Raw genomic sequence first — 20,436 nt, 5'->3', positions numbered from 1 at the left:
AATACTGTTCCCGTTGTTGAAAGATGAATCCTATAGCTCTAAAACAACGGGATGCCAAGCTTTTTCTGGCAAAGCAAAGAAGGAAGGAAGAGGTCGTAAAAGATCAAAGTCTAAGTCGTCCACTTCGCATGCGTCAAAGTCGAGGAAACACAAGAAGAAGAGGAGACATGGTTCTCGGCACCGTTCGTCGAAGGGTAAGGCTTCGAGGTCACCTTCGCCAGCTTCTCGACGTTGTCAGAAAGACTTGGTGTCTCCTTCTCCAGCTCCTCTGGTGACTCCGGAGAGATCTCCTTCTCCAAAAGGCACTCCGGCGCAGTCTCCGGCGCCGAGGGGTTCGCCGGATTTGGAGGGCTTGCCAGTGCAAGATGAGCCTTCTCCTGTGCCCGAGATTGAACCTGTGGCTCCCCAGTGGATCCCGCAGTTCCGACGTCGGATGCTTCTCGTGTGGATGCAGTTTCTAACTCCAGGTTCGGATTCAACGCATTTTTTAAATGCAATGCATGCAGTATTTGCTATGGCAGCTTTCTCCTCCAGATCACCTTCAGGGCCCGTGGTTCCGCTGGCCTTTAATTTGGGTGTGCCTAACACTATGCCCAGACACCCTTTGTGCCTTTCATGCCGACAGCGCCATCATGGCAGTTTCCGGCTCAGAGATTTTCGACACCGTATATGGAGTCCTCGGCGCCGTATGATGGGCCTTCCTCTCAGCCTCGTATGGCGCCGATTCCACCTTCGGATCCTCCTTCGACGCCGGCTCCGGAGCTGTCGGCACCGCATGTGGGGCCGCCGACTCCCCAACAAATGTTTCGCTCAAGGAGAAAGGCACAGAGACTGTTGGAGGAAGAACAGTATCAGAAAGAGGAGGTTGAAGAGGGTGAGATAGAGGAATCTGTAGATGAATTTGAAGGAATTCAAGAGGCAAGTGGACTGGACACCTCCCCTGAGTGGGAACATTCTTCGTCAAGGGCTTCTCCACCTCAAGAGGTAGCTCCTTATCATATTGTCATCCGAAAGGCTGCGGAGCTTTTGGACTTACAATTACCTACTGCTGAGTATAGGCCAAATTTTCTAACTGAAGTTTTACATTCGCCTTCTTCAATAGTTTAGCCTTTATTGCCATTTAATGAGGCTTTAACTGAGCCTTTTATGGAACTGTGGCGTAAACCACTCTTTTCTCCTGCTGTATCTAAATCGGTGGCAAGAAGATATAGAACTGCTCCAGGAGACCCTCCTTTTCTTTCTTCTCATCCGTCTCCAGAAAGTTTGGTGGTGCAGGCATCCTGCTCTAAACAATCTTCAGGTGCATTTCCACAGGCTCCTGCCGATAGAGACTCTAAGGAGGTGGAGCAATCGGCTAAAAATGTCTTTTCATCATCTAGCATGGCACTAAAATCTACCAATGCTACCTGTTTGTTGGGCCGTTATTTACATGCTTTGATAGATTCGGCGAAGCAATTGGCGCCCAACTTGCCTGATGAAGAGCGAGGAAATTTTATGGAGGTTCTGCCTGATGCTCAGGCTGCTACTCAACAGGTTATTCGATCTGGCCTGGATACTGCTGATTCGGTGGCCAGAGTTCTGAGTTCCTCCATAGTTACCAGGAGACAGGCTTGGCTTAGATCCTCTGGATTTTCACAGTATGTTCAGGCTACCCTTCTAGATTTGCCCTTTGATGGTTCAAAACTTTTTGGAGAGAAGGCTGATTCTGCGCTTCAAAGGTTTAAAGATAGCAAAGCAATGGCGAAATCCTTTGGATTGCAAACCCAGTCAAGGGGGTTTGGTTATAAGAATTATTGTGGTTTTGGAAGGTCTTCCTTTAGCAGAATGCGACAACCTCAGCCGCAGCTGCAAAATCCACTCTATAAGTCCTATAGAGGACGAGCCAGAGGTCACCAAAGTGGGTCTGCCTGCAATCTCTCCTCGTCCTCTTCTACCACCCCTGCTCCCGATGGTACCGCAGGAAAGCAGCCCTAGATCCCCCATCCTGGATCATGTGGGTCCTGTAAGGGGGTCGGCTGTCTCACTTTCTACAAGGTTGGAAATGGGTCACGTCAGACCTTTGGGTTTTAAACCTTGTAGAGAATGGGTACACCCTTCCCTTTCGGGAGTTTCCTCCAACTCTCCCTCCTTGTCAAGGTTTTTGTTCGGGGGACCTTTTACAGAAGGAAGTTCATACTTTATTAAAAAAAGGTACAATAGAGTTGGTTCCTGAGCAGGAAAGGGGTCAGGGATGCTATTCCCGGTATTTTCTGATTCCCAAGAAGGATGGCAGGTTACGTCTAATTCTGGACCTTAGGGTCTTGAATTTTTAACTGAAGTAGGAGAAATTCAAGATGCTAACCCTTGCTCAGGTTCTTTTGGCCCTGCAGCAAGAGGACTGGATGATGTTGATCGATTTACAGGATGCGTATTTTCACATCCCCATCCTGAAGTCGCACAGAAAGTATCTCCGTTTTACGGTAGGGTCGCAGCACTACCTGTTTGCGGTCCGGCGAAAGGGAAACAGAAAGTAGAGAGGCACAAAGGAAGGGGAATGAAAAAACAATCACATAAACGAATTACCAAAATACAGTGCAAATAGCAGAAAAGAACAGAAAAACAATAAAACAAAATACAGTGCAGATATCAGAAGCAAACCTACGGCCTATCACTGACCACCTGGGATGAGGCGCAGGTGGTGGCCTGCGGGCCACGAACTTCAGTCAGCAGGAGCGACAGCTGGGCACAGAGCACGGGCACAGACAAGTGGCGCTGCGCTGCGTGGGGAGCGACCTGCCTGGAAACATCATATGTGAGTAACAACTGAGCTATTGTTCAACTTGGACTTTTCGATAAATGAGCCCAAATCTGACCTGGTGCCCTCTCAGCGCAACCTGTTCATAGGGGCGGTACTGTATACTACTGTGTGTCCAACTTTTCCACCTCCTCAAAGAATTCTCGACATTCAAGAAATGATTCATTTTTTTCACAATGGAGCGGTTATTCCGGTCCTGAAGGTCCTTAGCCTGCTTGGTCTGTTTGCTTCCTGCACACTGTTGGTCAGTCATGCACGCTGGCACATTAGGGAACTCCAGTGGTGCCTCTGCAGGCAGTGGTTTCAACACAACGGAGATCACAGGGAGTCAGTCAGAATCTCCAGAGACGCTGCAGCGGATCTGACTTTGTGGCGTGTGCAGGGCAACCTGTCTCAAGGCAAGCCCTTTCAACCTCCTCCACCGGTGGCCACAGTGATCACAAATGCCTTCACTCTAGGGTGGGGTGCTCATCTGGGGGATCTGGAGGTCAAGGGCCTTAGGTCACCAGAGGAAAGGTTGCTTCACATCAACCTGGAATTGCGGGCGATACGTTTGGCACTAAAGGCTTTCCTTCCTTCCCTTCGCAATCAGTCGGTTCCGGTCCTGACGGACAACACTACCGCTATGTGGTACATCAACAAACAAGGAGGTGTTGGGTCGTATCGTCTCTGTCGAGAGGCTCTGCAACTCTGGTACTGGGCTCAGGACCGTCAGATTTGTGTGTTTGCAAATCATCTAGCCGGTGTGCTTAATGTCGTGCGGACAGTCTCAGTCGGCATTTCTCGGCAGATCACGAGTGGCGGTTTCATCCGGAGATGGTCCATTACATATTCCAGATGCGGAGTCTCCATGGTTGTCCATTGTTCTGCAGTCTCCAGTTTCCGATGCAGGGGGATGTGTTTTAATTGGATTGGAGCTCACAACTCCTTTACGCGTTTCCTCCCATTCCCTTGATTCCTCGGGTTCTGAGGAAGATTCGCCAAGACCGGGCCCAAGTCATATTGATCACCCCGGATTGGCCAAGAAGGGTGTGGTACACAGATCTTCTCCACCTCTCCTCGTGCCCGCCGCTCCGACTCCCTCTCAGGGCAGACCTCCTCTCACAGTCGCAGGGGCAGGTTCTACACCCCCACCTCCAGAGCCTGCACCTTCATGCCTGGAGATTGAACAGGGCAACCTGAGTTCCTTCTCTCTCCCGCCAGATGTGGTGGATGTTATTTTATCGTCCAGGCGACACTCCACTAAGTCAATATACTCCTATAGGTGGTCTAGGTTTGTTAAATGGTGTGGAGAGAGATCCATTGATCCCTTAAAGGCCCACTTGTCAGATGTTCTTCAGTTTTCACTTTTCTTGGCTCAGCAGGGTTGTGCTGTGGCCACTTTAAGGGCTATTTGTCAGCTTTATCAGCTTTTCTGTGTTTGTCGGATCAGCCGTCTTTATTTAAATCTCCCATTGTTTTGAGATTTATGAAAGGCTTTACAAATAGGTTTCCGCCTACTCATTTTGTTACCCCTTAATGGGATTTTAATCTTGTTTTGACTTTCTTGATGGGTTTCTCTTTTGAACCCATACATAGTTGTCCGTTGAGACTCCTGTCTTTTAAAACGGTCTTTCTTATGGCTATTACCTCAGCAAGGAGGGTAAGCGAGCTTCAGGCTCTTAGTTCCAAACCTCCATTTTTGACCATACATTCTGAAAGGTTGGTCCTCAGGACCAGGGCTGCTTTTCTGCCTAAGGTGGTTACTCCCTTCAATCTAGGACAATCCATTACTCTTCCTGTGTTCTACCCTCCCCCTCACCCTTCCAAGGAGGAGGAGATACTTCACTGCCTGGATCCTAAAAGAGCGGTGAGCTTTTATTTGGACAGCACTGAGGACATGCGATTGGACAATCAGCTCTGTGTGGGCTACATTGGATGCATGAAGGGCAAGGCTGTGCACAAGTGCACTCTATCCAGATGGATCATCTTGTGCCTCAAGAAAGATCTGCTATGCCCTGGCTTGTAAGGAGCCCCCTGAAGGTATTAGAGCTAATTCTGCCAGAGCCAAGTCGTCAACTTCTGCTTTGGCCAGAGTTGTACCTGTAGCAGACATTTGTAAGGCAGCGACTTGGGCCTCCCTCCAGACTTTGGTAAAACAATATTGCTGGGACTCCAAAATGAGGAGGGAGGGCCACTTTGCCTGCTCTGCCCTACAGGACTGTTTGTTATAGAAGGGTGGACACTGTCCTCCGGGAGTGGGACAGCTGTGGGAATCTATTCATAAGGTGAGGAATCCACAGGCAGATGTATCCATCAGAAGAACAAGTTACTTACCTTTGGTAATGCTTTTTCTGGTGGATACAGTATCTGCCTGTGGATTCCTCACTGACCAACTCTCCTCCCCAATGTCCACTCTTGTACACCTTAAAGGTGACATTGTTTGACATGTTGTTTTGCATTGTCTCTTCTATCTATCTTGTACATTTATAGGAAATGCTTATATTCTTTGGCTTTCCTTTTGATTTGACACTATGTGAATTTATTTGAATATTGTGTACATGTGTATACTTTGAATCTGTTGTTGGTCCTCCTGTTCGCCTCGGAGGCACGGAAAAAATAGGTGTAACTGACGTCGTCACGCCGACGAGGCTCTCTTATGGCTCCGGTAACGTCATGCGGAGTCGCGAGCGGAGCCGTAGCATTGTGACGTCCTCGTTGGCGTGGAGAGCTAGGAAAAAATTCTGCTGGAATGCTGGTACAGGGGATATTCATAAGGTCAGGAATCCACAGGCAGATACTGTATCGACCAGAAAAAAGCATTACTGAAGGTAAGTAACTTGTTCTACTTGTTCAGGATCTTGCCACGTAAAATATCAGGTCCTATAGCCAGGTAAGCCCTTATGTACCCATGGGAGAGGGATGGACAGATTCAGGGGACCCTCCTTGGGGAGGGTCAGGACAGAGGAGAGGTTACTCCCATATCCTTTGTCCAGTTTCACACCAGAGCAGGAGCCAACGGCTACCGGAAATGGTTTGAACTGGACTCACAAGGACACTAAGTGTGCCCCAAATGCAAACTTTCAGACACTTTGAAAGTGCACCCACCTAGCCCCAATACACTAAATCCTGTCTGGGAGGTGGTCTCCCTGTGACAGAATGCCTATTGTCCTTCCTCCCCCTGTTCAAACTTGGCTCTGCAGCAGGAGGGCAGAAATATGTGTCTAGTTGACAGCAACCATTTTGTGCTGCCCGGGTAGAGAAGGCTGGCACCGGAAAGACCAGTGACCCCACGAAGCGCGCTTCAGAAGGGTGGAATCATACCTCCCACAACGTTATCGGTGTGGAGGTATGATTCCAAGCTGTTTATTACCAAACAAGGCATGTTTTGTTTCAGCCGTTTACAAGATAGCATTTACCGCAGGGTTATAATGCACCTCTACCTATATGTCTGGCTGAGTCACAACAAACCCAGGAGAATGGTCTCCGAAGGCTGCAGAGGGGTTCTACTCATGCAGGGGCACCCTCTCACGTAAAACCCAGCACCCGGCCTTCAGGATTGTTAAGGTCTGCTATAGGGGTGACTCATAAGTTTTAAGTGTAGTGACCTATAGATAGAGTGAACCTCTATCAAGTAAGTGGTGCAAGCACCAGCTTACACAGGCTGCAATGGCAGACCTGTAGTTAGTTCCATTTCGCTTTGCCTCTCATGTGTGGCATAATACATGCTTCAGCCCATGGGAGGCCTCTGTGGTACCTATTCCCTGGGTACATGTGTACCATATACTAGGGACTTATAAGGGTATCCCAGTATCCAATCTGGAGTGTACCAAAATACATAGCAAACATTTTTAAGGAGAAAGCAGATAGACCGGGGTCCTGATTAGCAGGATCCCAGTCAGACTAGTCAAAAACAGTGTAACATCAAGCAAAAAGTGGGGTTAACCATAAGAAGCAGATCCTACTTTCCTACATAACTACCCCCCCCCCCCCCTATCGTAAGGAGATAAGACTAACCTGGCCGAGTTGAGTCTTCATGTTCTAAGTAGAAATATCTGGAGAGTCCATCTGCATTGGCATGGTAACTCCCAGGTCCATGTTCCACTGTATAGTCCATACTCTGTAGGGAAATAGATCACCTCAAAAGTTTGGGGGTTACACCCTTCATCTGTTTTAGCCATAAGAGGGGCTTCTGATGGATACATCTGCCAGTGGATTCCTCACCTTGTGAATATCCCCTGCGCAGCAGCCATTCGGAAATGTTTGTAGCTCTCCATGCCGGCGAGGTCATGGACGATGCCACAGAGGGTACGACTCCGCTCGCGACCCCGCTGACGTCACTGGATCCATAATAGGGCCTCGTCGGCGTGATGATGTCAGTTCCCTTTTTTCTGCGCCGTCAAAGCCAACGTTTTTTTGGGGACTCTCCATAGTTACTTTGTATATCTAGCTGTTTTGCTGTGTTTCTCTTGTTTCCTTCGAAGATGTCTGTGAGGAAATCTGGTTTTAAGCCCTGCAGGGAGTGCGGTAAGCAGATGTCCATCACTGATCCGCACGAAGATTGTGTTTGGTACTTGTCTTCAGACCATGACGTCGATGGATGTCCATGCTGTAGGAAGATGAATCCAAAGGCATTGAAAGAGAGAGAGGCGAAGCTCTTTATAGCCAAGATGAGAAAGGATAAGAAAAGAGAAAAGAGGTAAGAGAAGGTTGAGATCGAGGTCGAGATCGAGGTCGAGGTCTCGTTCTGAGTCGAGTTCGGTCTCGAAGTCGACGTCAGGCCACTCGAAGCCGAAGAAACATAAGAAAAAGAAACACTCTACAAGGCACCGATCTGATAAAGAAGCAGCGCCGAGATCGACCTTGCCTCGACGTCACAGGAAGGATCATGTCTCTCCTTCATTATCGAATCAGGTTTCACCAGAGAAGTCGGCTTTGCCTGAAGTCTCTCCGCGTCGATCACCGACGCCGGCTCCATCACCGGATTCGGTCCATTCTCCGGCTCCAGTTCAGGAACATCCTGTGTCGGGAGAGCAGGTAAAACCAAAAGAAGTTCCGACGTCGGCGCCGGCTGGCCCGAATACAGGAACACCTGCTTCGGAGTCAGTACCAGGAGCTTACCCTCCATTCCCAGCTCCAGGACAAGACCCATCGCATTACCTTAATGCCATGTATGGAGTCTTTCACAGGGCTATGTACCCCTCTGGTGCACCTGCGGGTCCCATGGGTCCACTAGCTTTCAATTTGGGGGTTCCTCAGGCCTATGCCCAGGCCCCCTTTATGCCGTTCCTTCCGACGGCGCCGTCATTGAGTTTCCCAGCGCCGAGAGCTCCGACGCCGTTTCCATCTTCACCGGCGCCTTCTGTTCGGCCTCGTTTGGCGCAAGCGGCGCCATCGGATCCGTGCACCACGCCGGCTCCGAATCCGACGGAGTCGGTTATGGATCCGTCGACGTCTGTGCCAAGGATACGATCCAGGAGAGAGGCCCGGAGGGTTTTAGAAGAGGATAGGTATCGTGAGGAAATGGAAGAAGGTGAGCTGCATGATTCAGATGAGTACTTTGCTGAATTGAGAGAGGCCAGAGGCCTGGACATTTCTCCTGAATGGGAGTTTTCTCCTGATTCTGATGCTCCTTCAAAAGATGTGCAAAAATAATTGATGGACAGAATGCAGAACAATGTCATACATTCAACCCAGTATAGAGATCTGGGCCTAAATCCCTCGTTTTTTTGCACTCCACGTTCAGACATGGCCATATGCAAATCAGCCTTGACCCTGTGCCTCATGGGAACAGTCCAGTCCGAACTGCCAAGCCATGTCTTCCCTGGACCAGAATCAAGCATCCTAGGATCGGTTTCTGGCTATCAGCCGTCTTCAGCCAGGATAGCTTGACTCCAGTGGTGTGGAGAGCACAGGACTCACGTCTGACCATACCGTTCCCACTCGGGGTGACAAATGCAAAAACAACAATTGATGGACAGAATGCAGAACAATGTCATACATTCATCCCAGTACAGAGATCTGGGCCTAAATCCATCGTTTTTTTCTTTGCACTCCACACCACCCCAGTTCAGACATGGCCATATGCAAATCAGCCTTGACCCTGTGCCTCATGGGAACAGTCCAGCCCGAACTGCCAAGCCATGTCTTCCCTGGACCGGAATCAAGCATCCTAGGACCGGTTTCTAGCTATCAGCCGTCTTCAGCCAAGATAGCTTGACTCCAGTGGTGTGGAGAGCACAGGACTAACGTCTGATCATACCCTCCCCACTCGGGGTGACAAATGCAAAAACAACAATTGATGGACAGAATGCAGAACAATGTCATACATTCACCCCAGTACAGAGATCTGGGCCTAAATCCATCGTTTTTTGTTTGCACTCCACACCACCCCAGTTCAGACATGGCCATATGCAAATCAGCCTTGACCCTGTGCCTCATGGGAACAGTCCAGCCCTAACTGCCAAGCCATGTCTTCCCTGGACCGGAATCAAGCATCCTAGGACCGGTTTCTGGCTATCAGCCGTCTTCAGCCAGGATAGCTTGACTCCAGTGGTGTGGAGAGCACGGGACTCACGTCTGAGCATACCCTTGCCACTCGGGGTGACAAATGCAAAAACAACAATTAATGGACAGAATGCAGAACAATGTCATACATTCACCCCAGTACAGAGATCTGGGCCTAAATCCATCATTTTTTTGCACTCCACACCACCCCAGTTCAGACATGGCCATATGCAAATCAGCCTTGACCCTGTGCCTCATGAGAACAGTCCAGCCCGAACTGCCAAGCCATGTCTTCCCTGGACCGGAATCAAGCATCTTAGGACCGGTTTCTGGCTATCAGCCGTCTTCAGCCAAGATAGCTTGACTCCAGTGGTGTGGAGAGCACGGAACTAACGTCTGAGCATACCCTTCCCACTCTGGGTGACAAATGCAAAAACAATTGATGGACAGAATGCAGAACAATGTCATACATTCCCCCCAGTACAGAGATCTGGGCCTAAATCCATTGTTTTTTTGCACTCCACACCACCCCAGTTCAGACATGGCCATATGCAAATCAGCCTTGACCCTGTGCCTCATGGGAACAGTCCAGCCCGAAAAGATGTAGCACCATATCATGTGGTTGTTAGAAAGGCGGCTGAATTATTAGACATTCAACTCCCTACTACTGAGTTCAAGTCAAATTTATTAACTTAGCCTTCTTCAGTTGTTGAGCCTCTCTTGCCTTTCAATGAGGCAATTCTTGAACCTGTGTTAGAGGTTTGGCGAAAGCCTCATTCTAGGTCTATAGCAAGAAGATATAGGGTGGCTCCTGCCGATCCGGAGTTTTTATCTGCTCATCCTTCCTCAGAGAGCTTAGTGGTTCAAGCTGCATGCTCAAAGAGATCTTCGGGAGCTTTCCCACAAGTTCCAGCTGACAGGGAATCAAAGAGGATTGATCAGTCTGCCAAGAAGGTATTTTCCTCTGAAAGCATTGCGTTGAAATCTACGAATGCTACCTGTTTGATGGGTAGGTACATCCATGCTTTGATGGACTCATCTAAACAGTTGCAGCTCACTCATCTAAACAGTTGCTGCCTAAGCTGTCTGAGGAAGACAGGAAGAATTTTCAGGAGGTTTTAAACGATACCCAGGCTGCTGCACGTCAGGTCATTCAGAGTGGGCTAGACACAGCTGACTCGGTGGCAAGGATTATGGGTTCTGCAGTGGCTACTAGAAGAGGTGCTTGGTTGAGGTCTACAGATTTTTCAACAGATGTTCAAGCTACTCTGTTGGACTTACCATTTGATGGTTCAGGACTCTTTGGTAAGAAAGCGGACGCTGCATTAGAGAGGTTTAAAGACAGCAAAGCTACAGCAAAATCACTTGGCTTGCAAGCTCAACCTAGAGGCTCTTTTCGAAAATACAGAGGATTTGGGAAGTCATCCTTTCGTTCATATGGCCAGCCTTGTCAGCAGCAGCAACAACAACAACAGAATGCTCTATACAAGTCGTATAGAGGAAAAAGTAGAGGTTGTCCACGAGGTTGTCAACCCTCCTCCTCCTCTTCCTCTACCTCCCCTCCTATCACTGCAGCAAAGCAGCCCAAGATTCCCCATTCCGGATCATGTTGGTCCCGTAGGGGGTCGGCTTACTAATTTTCTGCAGTATTGGGAATCGGTCACTCTAGACCTATGGGTTCCCAATCTTGTAGAAAATGGGTATGCTCTTGCCTTTCGGGAATTTCCTCCAAATTACCCTCCTTGACAAGGTGCTTGCTCAGAAGAACATCTCCTTCTCCTACAGGATGAAGTTCTGACCTTGCTGAAAAAAGGTGCGATAGAGGTGGTTCCAGAGCAGGAAAGGGGTCAGGGGTGCTACTCCCGTTACTTCCCGATTCCCAAGAAGGATGGCAGGTTACGTCCAATTCTGGATCTCAGGGTCTAGAATCTTTATCTGAAGCAAGAGAAGTTCAAGATGCTTACCCTTGCGCAGGTTCTTCAGGCGCTGCTGGAAGACTGGATGGTGTCGATCGACTTGCCGGATGCGTATTTTCATATCCCCATCCTGAAGTCGCACAGGAAGCATCTCCGTTTTACGGTGAGGTTGCAACATTATCAGTTTGTGGTTCTTCCTTTTGGTCTTACTACTGGACCTCGAGTCTTCACCAAGGTGATGGATGTGGTGGCAGCCCATCTCAGAAGGTCGGGGATTCCAGTTTTTCCCTATCTGGATGACTGGCTGATCAAAACGGAGTCGCCAGAGAAGGTTTGTCATCATCTGCAAGCGACAACCCAGTTGTTGTACAAGTTGGGGTTTTCGATAAATGTACCCAAATCTCACCTGGTGCCCTCCCAGCTCAACCTTTTTATAGGGGCGGTACTGGACACTGCTGTCTGTCGAGCATTCCCTCCTCCTCAAAGGATTCTCGACATTCAGGAAATGATTGCCTTGTTTTACAATGGAGCGGTCGTTCCAGTCCTGAAGGTCCTCCGCCTGCTCGGTCTGATGGCTTCCTGGATTCTGTTGGTCAACCATGCACGCTGGCACATGAGGGTGCTCCAGTGGTGCCTCCACAGGCAGTGGTATCAGCACAACGGAGATCTCAGGGAGTCAGTAAGGATCTTCAGAGAAGCTGAGGCGGATCTGTCTTGGTGGAGTGTGGAGGGCAATCTGTCTCAAGGAAAGACCTTCCATCTACCTGCATTGGTGGCCACAGTGATTACGGATGCAGCCACTCTAGGGTGGGGTGCTCATCTGGGGGACCTCGAGATCAAGGGTCTTTGCTCTCCAGGGGAAAGGTTGCTTCACATCAACCTTCTAGAGTTGCGGCAATACGTCTGGCGCTCAAGGCCTTCCTCCCCTCCCTTCGCGGTCAGTCGGTTCAAGTCCTGACGGACAACACTACTGCGATGTGACAACAGACAATCGGTAACCCAGGTCAGAAGGGCGCTCTGCAAATAAGGGAGTGGTGTAAATTTCCAAATATCTATCAGTGCTCCTAAGGAAGGGTGTGGTCACCAACACCCCACACAACCTATCCAGTAGGTCTACAAAACAAGTTAACTTTCCTGAGCACTCAAAATGTACAGTTCAATATCAAAATTAAAGTTCCGCTGAAATTATCTGAAGCAGTCCAAGGTTGGTAATCCAAAATAATTCATCAACTAAAGTCCTTCAAATCATGGATTTTTATTTTCCTCTTTTCTGAATTCAAATCCTCCACATTCCACATACAGAAGTCATTGGATTATTCAGCCAACACGTGTTTCGTCTTGTTAATTATTTACACAGCGACTTCATCAGGGCTGAAATCATAATACAAATAAACATCACTATAATTCATTTGAACTAACATATAAATCTAATATTTTCCGGAATCCCGTGATGAGCAGAAAAGAACCCGGCAAGAAAATACCAAGAAAAACATACACCCGATATGTGCACGTCTTCAGCAAGCCACCACCAAATAATATAATTAAGTTTCAAGCATTCAATCCAAAGTATTAAATATATGTAACCTAAAATCCTCTTCCTCGTATCGAAAAAACATATATTGGTTGAATAATGCCCCACTGGGGATCTGCTGTCTCATATTCCTTCGATGTGGTATGTCAACAAGCAGGGAGGAGTAGGGTCGCAGTGTCTCTGCAGAGAGGCTCTGCGTCTCTGGTCCTGGGTTCAGGGCCATCAGATTTGTCTGATGGCAAATCATCTGGCCGGAGTTCTGAATGTGCGTGCAGAGAGTCTCAGTCGGCAGTTCTCAGTCGATCACGAGTGGAGGCTTCATCCAGAGGTAGTTCGTCACGTCTTTCGGACGTGGGGAGCCCTTCAGGTGGACCTGTTCGCCACTCACAAGAACGCTCACTACCCGTCATTATGCAGTCTCCAGTATCCGATGCAGGAAGCGTTGGGGGGGGGGCGCGTTTCAGTTAAGTTGGGGCTCGCAACTCCTTTACGCATTTCCTCCCATTCCCTTGATTCCTTGGGTTCTGAGGAAGATTCGCCAAGACCGGGCCCAAGTCATATTGATCACCCCGGATTGGTCAAGAAGGGTGTGGTACACAGATCTTCTCCACCTCTCCTTGTGCCCGCCGCTCCGTCTCCCTCTCAGGGTAGACCTCCTCTCTCAGATGGAGGGGCATGTTCTACACCCCCACCTCCAGAGCTTACACCCTTCATGCCTGGAGATTGAACGGGGCAACCTGAATTCTTTTTCTCTCCCGCCTGACGTGGTGGATGTTATTCTTCCAGCCAGGCGGCTTTCCACCAAGTCAATTTATTCTTATAGGTGGTCCAAATTTGTTTCTTGGTGTGGAGAGAAATCTATTGACCCATTGAGGGCCAGTTTGTCCAATATACTTCAGTTTGCTCTTTCTTTGGCCCAGCAGGATTTTGCTGTATCAACTGTAAAAGGTTATTTATCGGCCTTGTCGGCATTCCTTTGTTTGCCGGACCAGCCGTCTTTGTTTAAGTCACCTATTGTGTTACTTTTCATTAAGGGTCTTACCAACAAATCCCCTCCTACTCCTTTTATTGTGCCTCAATGGGACTTAAATCTTGTGTTAACCTACTTGATGGGTTCACACTTTGAACCTTTGCACAAGTGTCCCATGAGTCTTCTGTCTTTTAAGACTGTTTTTCTTGTGGCAATTACCGCGGCAAGGATGGTAATTGAGCTTCAAGCTCTGAGTTCCAAACCCCCATTCTTGACCATTCATGCTGAAAGAATGGTACTCAGGACCAGGGCTGCTTTTCTGCCTAAGGTGGTAATTCCCTTCCATCTGAGGCAGCCCATTACCCTTCCTACCTTCTATCCTCCCCCTCACCCTTCCAAGGAGGAGGAGCGGCTTCACCGTCTGGACCCTAAGAGGGCGGTGAGCTTTTATCTCGATAGGACTAAAGACTATCGTGTGGACGACCAGCTCTTTGTTGGATTTGCTGGTTGCAAGAAAGGAAGAGCGGTGAGCTTTTATCTCGATAGGACTAAAGACTATCGTGTGGACGACCAGCTCTTTGTTGGATTTGCTGGTTGCAAGAAAGGAAGAGCGGTGAGCTTTTATCTCGATAGGACTAAAGACTATCGTGTGGACGACCAGCTCTTTGTTGGATTTGCTGGTTGCAAGAAAGGCAGAGCGGTGCACAAGCGCACACTTTCAAGATGGATTATCTTGTGCATTAAGATCTGCTGCACCCTGGCTGGTAAGGAACCTCCAGAGGGTATAAGAGCTCACTCTACTAGAGCAAAGTCTTCTACATCTGCTTTGTCTAGGGGTGTACCTGTAGAGGACATTTGTAGAGCGGCAACTTGGGCCTCCCTCCACACTTTCGCGAAGCATTATTGCTTAGATTCCGAAGTGAGAAGGGACGGCCACTTTGCGCGTTCTGTCCTCCAAGAATTTCTGGTATAAAAGAGTGGACACCCTCCTCCGGGAGTTGGGGACTGCTTTGGGATTCTATTCACAAGGTGAGGAATCCACTGGCAGATGTATCCATCAGAAGAACAAGTTACTTACCTTCGGGAACGCTTTTTCTGGTGGATACAGTATCTACCTGTGGATTCCTCACATGCCCACCCGCCTCCCCGTTGTCCACTCTTCTATACCTGAAAGTATTTATGTTGTATTTTACAATGGAATGTTTAATTGTTTTTACCTTTTGATTTGTTTTGACACTGTGTGTTAGTTCAAATACTGTGTATTGTGTATATCATACTTGTTTATGTCGGTCCGTCCGTGTGCCTCTGGGGCCTGGAAAAAACGGCGGAACTGACGTCATCACGCTGACAAAGCCCTATTTTGGATCCAGTGACGTCAGCGGGGTCGCGAGCGGAGTCGTACCCTCTGTGACGTCGTCCATGGCCTCGCCGGCGTGGAGAGCTACAAAAATTTCCGAATGGCTGCCGCGCAGGGGATATTCACAAGGGGAGGAATCCACAGGTAGATACTGTATCCACTAGAAAAAGCGTTACCGAAGGTAAGTAACTTGTTCTTATGGTCAGCCTGACCAATGAAGTGAGTGCCAAACAAGTATGGCCTCAGCTTCTTCAGAGCCCAAACCACAGCAAAGGCTTCCCTCTCAATGGCTGATCTTCGTTTCTCTCTGGGGGTCAACCTTCTGCTGATAAAAGCTACTGGCTGATCCTGACCCTCTGCATTAAGTTGTGACAACACAGCCCCTACGCCCAACTCAGATGCATCTGTTTGAACAATGAATTGTTTGGAATGTTCAGGCCCCTGCAGAATGGGAGCAGTGCACATGGCCTGCTTGAGATCATCAAATGCCTTCTCACAGCTAACTGTCCACTGAACGTTTTGGGAATACTTTTTGATGTCAGATCATTCAAGGGAGTCACTATGGACCCAAATCCCTTGACAAATCCTCTGTAGAGCCGAGTCAGGCCCAATAAAGCTATGACCTGAGTCTGGGAAGTGGGAGCAACCCAGTCTATTATGGTCTGGAGTTTGCTCTGCAATGGTTGAACCTGGCTTCCACCAACAAGGTGGCCCGGGTATTCAACCTTACTCTGCCCTGTCTGGCACTTTGTGGCCTTGATAATGAGACCTGCTTTCTGCAGAGCCTCTGAAACATTCTTCAGGTGGACCAGGGGATCCTCCCAGGTGAAGCTAAAGACAGCTATATCTTCTAGATATGCTGCACTGTGGGCTTCCAGGCCTATAAGGACTTTGATCACTAACCTTTGGAATGTAGCAGATGCATTCTTCAAGCCAAAGGGCATCACAATAAATTGATAATGCACACTAGGGGTTGAAAGTGCTGTTTTTGGTTTCGCATTCTCGGGTAGTCTGATTTGCCAATATCCAGCAGTGGGGTTAAATGTGCTCAAGAACTTGGCTGAGGCCAAAGTGTCTATGAGTTCATCTGCCCTAGGAATAGGGTGAGCATCAGTCCTAGTGACTGCATTGAGCCCTCGGAAGTCCACACAAAACCTCATTTCTCTCTTACTACCCTGGGTATGAAGTTTGGGTACCAGGACCACTGGACTAGCCCAAGGGCTATCTGAGGGTTCAACATGTTTTGAACCTCAGTCCTGATGCAATCTCTGACATGGTCAGGCTGCCTGTAAATCGTATTTTTAAAGGTAAGCTCTCACTTGTGTCCACTGCATGGGTACACCAGGTGGCCCGACTGGGAGTCAGTGAAAACATGTGCCTATACTGATTGAAGACCTTCCTGCAATCAGTTTGCTATTGCTCAGTGAGACTGCCTGCCAAGGCTACACAATTTACTGAGCCATCATCAGGGTTTATTTATTTTTATTTATTTTATAAAAGCACTTGTAGAGCGCGAACGAAGGCCCTTGGGCATCTCGGCGCTAAGGTTGCTGCAGTGTTTAACCCACAAGGGGGGCAGAGGTTCATTGGTTAAAAAGCCAAGTTTTAATTTGCTTGCGGAACGACCAGAGGGAGGTGCTAATTTTGATTGAGTGTGGCAATGTGTTCCACAGTTTCGGTGCGGCTACCAGGAATCTTCTGTCCCCCCATGTGACAGATTTGGTTCGAGGTACCACCAATTCATGCAGACTAGAAGAGCGTAGCGTTCTTGATGGACAGTAAGGGATGAGGTTTTGAGTAAAGAATGCAGGTCCAACATTGTGTAGAGCCTTGTATACCAGGCAAAGAGACTTAAACATAATTCTCTTTCTCACTGGTAGCCAATGGAGCTGTCTTATGGTGGGTGAGACCGATTGATATTTGGGAATGCGCCCTAGGAGCCTGGCGGCAGCATTCTGAATAGCCTGCATTTTCCATAGCACTCTCTCCTGGGCACCTAGAAACAAAGCATTGCAATAGTCTAGGGTCGACAAAACCAGGGAGCTCACCAACGTTTTTCCGGCACTCTCAGGTAAGAAATGCAAGATTTTCTTAATGAGCCTTAGTTTATGGAAAGCTGAGGAGGAGATCTGGTTGGCGTGTGGTAGAAAGTTTAGGCGGTTGTCAAAAATGACTCCCAAATTCCTCACCTTGTTAGTCGGGTCCGGAGGCTGGCCCATGGATGATGGCCACCAAAGGGGGGACCACTCCGGGGATAAATTGCCAAAAATTACAACCTCCGATATATCAGAGTTTAATTTCAGGCAATTCTGAGCCATCCAACTCCCGATAGCCAGCATGCCTTGGTTAAAGTTGTTGGCTATTTTGAGCCCGTCATTCTTGACGGCAAGGACCAGTTGAGTGTCATCTGCATAGGAGGTAAAGCTCATCCCGTATGCCCTGATGACTTTGGCAAGGTCCGACACATAAATGTTAAATAGTGTCGGACTTAGGGATGAGCCTTGGGGAACTCCACATGGCAGTGACAGGGGGGAAGATTCAAAAGGTCCGACAGTGACGACCTGGGACCTATTTGCCAGGAAAGAGGCCAGAAGATTCTTAGCCTTGCCTCGAATGCCTGTGCTCTCGACACGGTCGACCAAAGTGACATGGTCGACCGTGTCGAAGGCCGCCGATAAGTCCAACAGGATGAGAACAGCTGTACCTCCGGCATCCCGGATGGATCTTATATCGTCCGCCGCTTTGACCAATGCGGTCTCAGTTCCGTGGAACTGACGGAACCCAAACTGTGATTCGTCCAGGAGTTTGTGTTCCTCAATAAAGGATGAGAGTTGGGAGTTCATGATTTTCTCCACTATTTTTGCCATCAGAGGGAGCCTAGCAATAGGGCGATAACTTTTAAGTTCTTCCTTGTCGAGGTTAGGTTTCTTAAGGAGAGGTTTTATAAAGGTCTTTTTCAGCGTCTCTGGGAAGATGCCTGTGCAAAACATAGAGTTGCAGATTGCAGTCATGGCCGGAAGAACTGCTTCCATAATCGGTCGTAAGACCTTCAAGGGGCATGGGTCTAGAGCCGAGCCCGATTTGATGGATGACACGATGTTCTGTACATGCAAACAGGTGACCTCGTTGAACTGCAAAAATGTGGGACCCTGGTGGTGAATTGAAGGCCTCAAGGAGGTAGTAGTATTATTGGCAAAAACCCGATAAATGTCGTCAACTTTGCTAAAGAAAAAGTTGGACAGTGCGTCGCAAAAAGCCTGGGAGGGGGGAGGAGTAAGATCGACGGATAGACCAGCTAGCTGTTTCGTGGTCTCATATAGTGATTTATTCGAGTTTTTGGCTGTTTCTATTCTGTCACAATAGTACTTTTTTTTTGCCTCAGAGATCATGGTTTTATATATGGCCACTGATTCCTTGTATCTAGATTTGGCTTCATCTGTATAATTTTTCCGCCAAAGTCTCTCTCTATTCCTACATTGTTGCTTTTGAGTGCGCAGTGCCTCTGAATACCATGGGGCCGACGGGGTCTGTCTGTTGCGAGACCGTTGTTTAATTTGAACCAAGTCAGTGGCCGCCGAGCTCACCCAATTATGAAATTGAGAGGTGGCGATATTGGGATCGGTAGATAGTGTAGGAGAAGTATCATCAAGCAGGGTTTGTAGCCTTGTTACGTCTATATCTTCCCAAGCCAGATAAGGTTGGCGAGAGTTAGTGCTAGATTTGCCAGCCAATGGATCCTGCGATGACGGGGATGCCAAGATAAGGTGGTGATCGGACCAAGTAAGGGGGAGTATTTGGGTGACTTGAAGGCCCGGGGCGTTAGTGAAGATGCCATCCAGTGTATGGCCCCCTTCGTGCGTGGGAGAGTGAACCAGGGGGAAGAGACCAAAGGTGGACATATCTGCTAAGAGAGTGACGGTATCAGGGTTGTCTGGCATATCAAAGTGAAAGTTAAAATCACCTAGGATGGTGAGGGAGTTGTCAAGAGCAGATGCTTCCAGAGTAGACCTAAGATCAACGATAAATTCATTCCTGGGCCCAGGAGGTCGGTTAAGAAGAATCCCCTTGAATGTGTGGGATGGGGACAGTTTAATCGCAAATTCTAGGGCTTCACAGGAGGTTCGAGTAATGGTTTTAGTTCTTACCGCAAAAGTGTCACGGGCAATAATGCCAATACCGCCGCCTTTTTTCTGTGAGAGGAGATCAGGGAGTGGGTCTCTCTCTTACTTCTGTCCCTCATCAGTAGCCATGAGCAAGCCCCTTTCTGCCCTGTCCACATAGGGTTTGAGTCTGTTTACATGGAGTACTCTGTGGGGGCTCCTGGGAGTTCCATGGACCACCAAAGTAGGTGACCTCTCCCTTTTGCTCAATGACCGTATGGGGTCCACTCCACTTGTCCTGGAGAGCTGCTGGGGCCACAGGCTCCAACATCCATACTTTCTGTCCTGGCTGATAAACAGTCAGTACAGCCTTTCGGTCATGCCATGCTTTTTGCAATTCTTGACTTGCCTCAAGGTTTTTTCTGGCCTTCCTTATGTACTCAGCCATTCTGGAGCCGAGACCAAGTACATAGTCCACTATGTCTTGTTTAGGAGGTTTTAGAGATAACTTCCATCCCTCCTTCACCAAACAAAAGGGACCCCTAACTGGATGCCCAAACAAAAGTTCAAAAGGGCTGTGCCCAGCCCCCTTTTGTGTGACCTCTCTTTAGGCAAAGAGAAGGCAGGGCAACAGGACATCCCATTTTCGCCTGTTTTTCTGGGAGGCCCATGATCATGCCCTTTAGGGTTTTGTTGAGCCTTTCAACTAACCCATTGCATTGTGGGTGATAGGATGTGGTGAATTTGTAATTCCCTCCACACTCCTTCCACATTGCAGTGATGTAACTAGACATGCAGTTTGTACCTCTGTCAGTTAAGACTCCTTATGAAAACCCACTCTGGAAAACATTCTCAGCAGGACCCTGGCCACCACAGGAGCTGTGGTGGTTCTAAGGGGTATAGCCTCTGGATTCCTAGTTGCAGGGGCCACCACCACAAGAATGCAGTTGGAGGGTTCATGGGACCAATTATGTTCATCCCAATACTCTCAAAAGGAACCCCCACCACAGGCAGAGGTATACGGGGGCCTTAAGCTAGGAAGACAGCCGCCACTTGTTTTGGCATTCTTCAAACTGCTCGTAAAATTCTTCCCATCCTACCGTTTGGGGCTAGGAAAATCATGGTACAAGCCCTTGTCTTGTCCAGGTTGGACTATGCCAACGCGCTGTATCTGGGGTCCCCGCTTGCCACCATTGCCAGGCTACAAGCCACCCAGAATCGGGCTGCCCGATTACTGCTCAATGTTCCCAAAATCCAATCGGCCAGACCAGCTCTTAAGGCT

At 48.6% G+C, this 20,436-nt stretch overlaps 1 protein-coding gene across 1 annotated transcript in view; it reads right to left on the bottom strand.

Moving 5' to 3' along the window:
- LOC147706394 (uncharacterized) overlaps positions 1 to 18,065 on the bottom strand; it is a 207,030-nt gene extending 188,965 nt beyond the window's left edge. The window contains exon 1 of the mRNA XM_086929609.1: positions 17,759 to 18,065. Within this exon, the coding sequence (XP_086785735.1) occupies positions 17,759 to 18,065 (307 nt within the window). The remainder of the gene's footprint in view (positions 1 to 17,758) is intronic.
- Between the last annotated feature and the right edge of the window lie 2,371 nt (positions 18,066 to 20,436).

The sequence above is a fragment of the Lissotriton vulgaris genome, chromosome 7 (genome assembly GCF_964263255.1).
Source record: "Lissotriton vulgaris chromosome 7, aLisVul1.2, whole genome shotgun sequence".
In the NCBI taxonomy this organism is placed as follows: domain Eukaryota; kingdom Metazoa; phylum Chordata; class Amphibia; order Caudata; family Salamandridae; genus Lissotriton; species Lissotriton vulgaris.
This window is presented reverse-complemented; position numbering and strand designations above follow the sequence as displayed.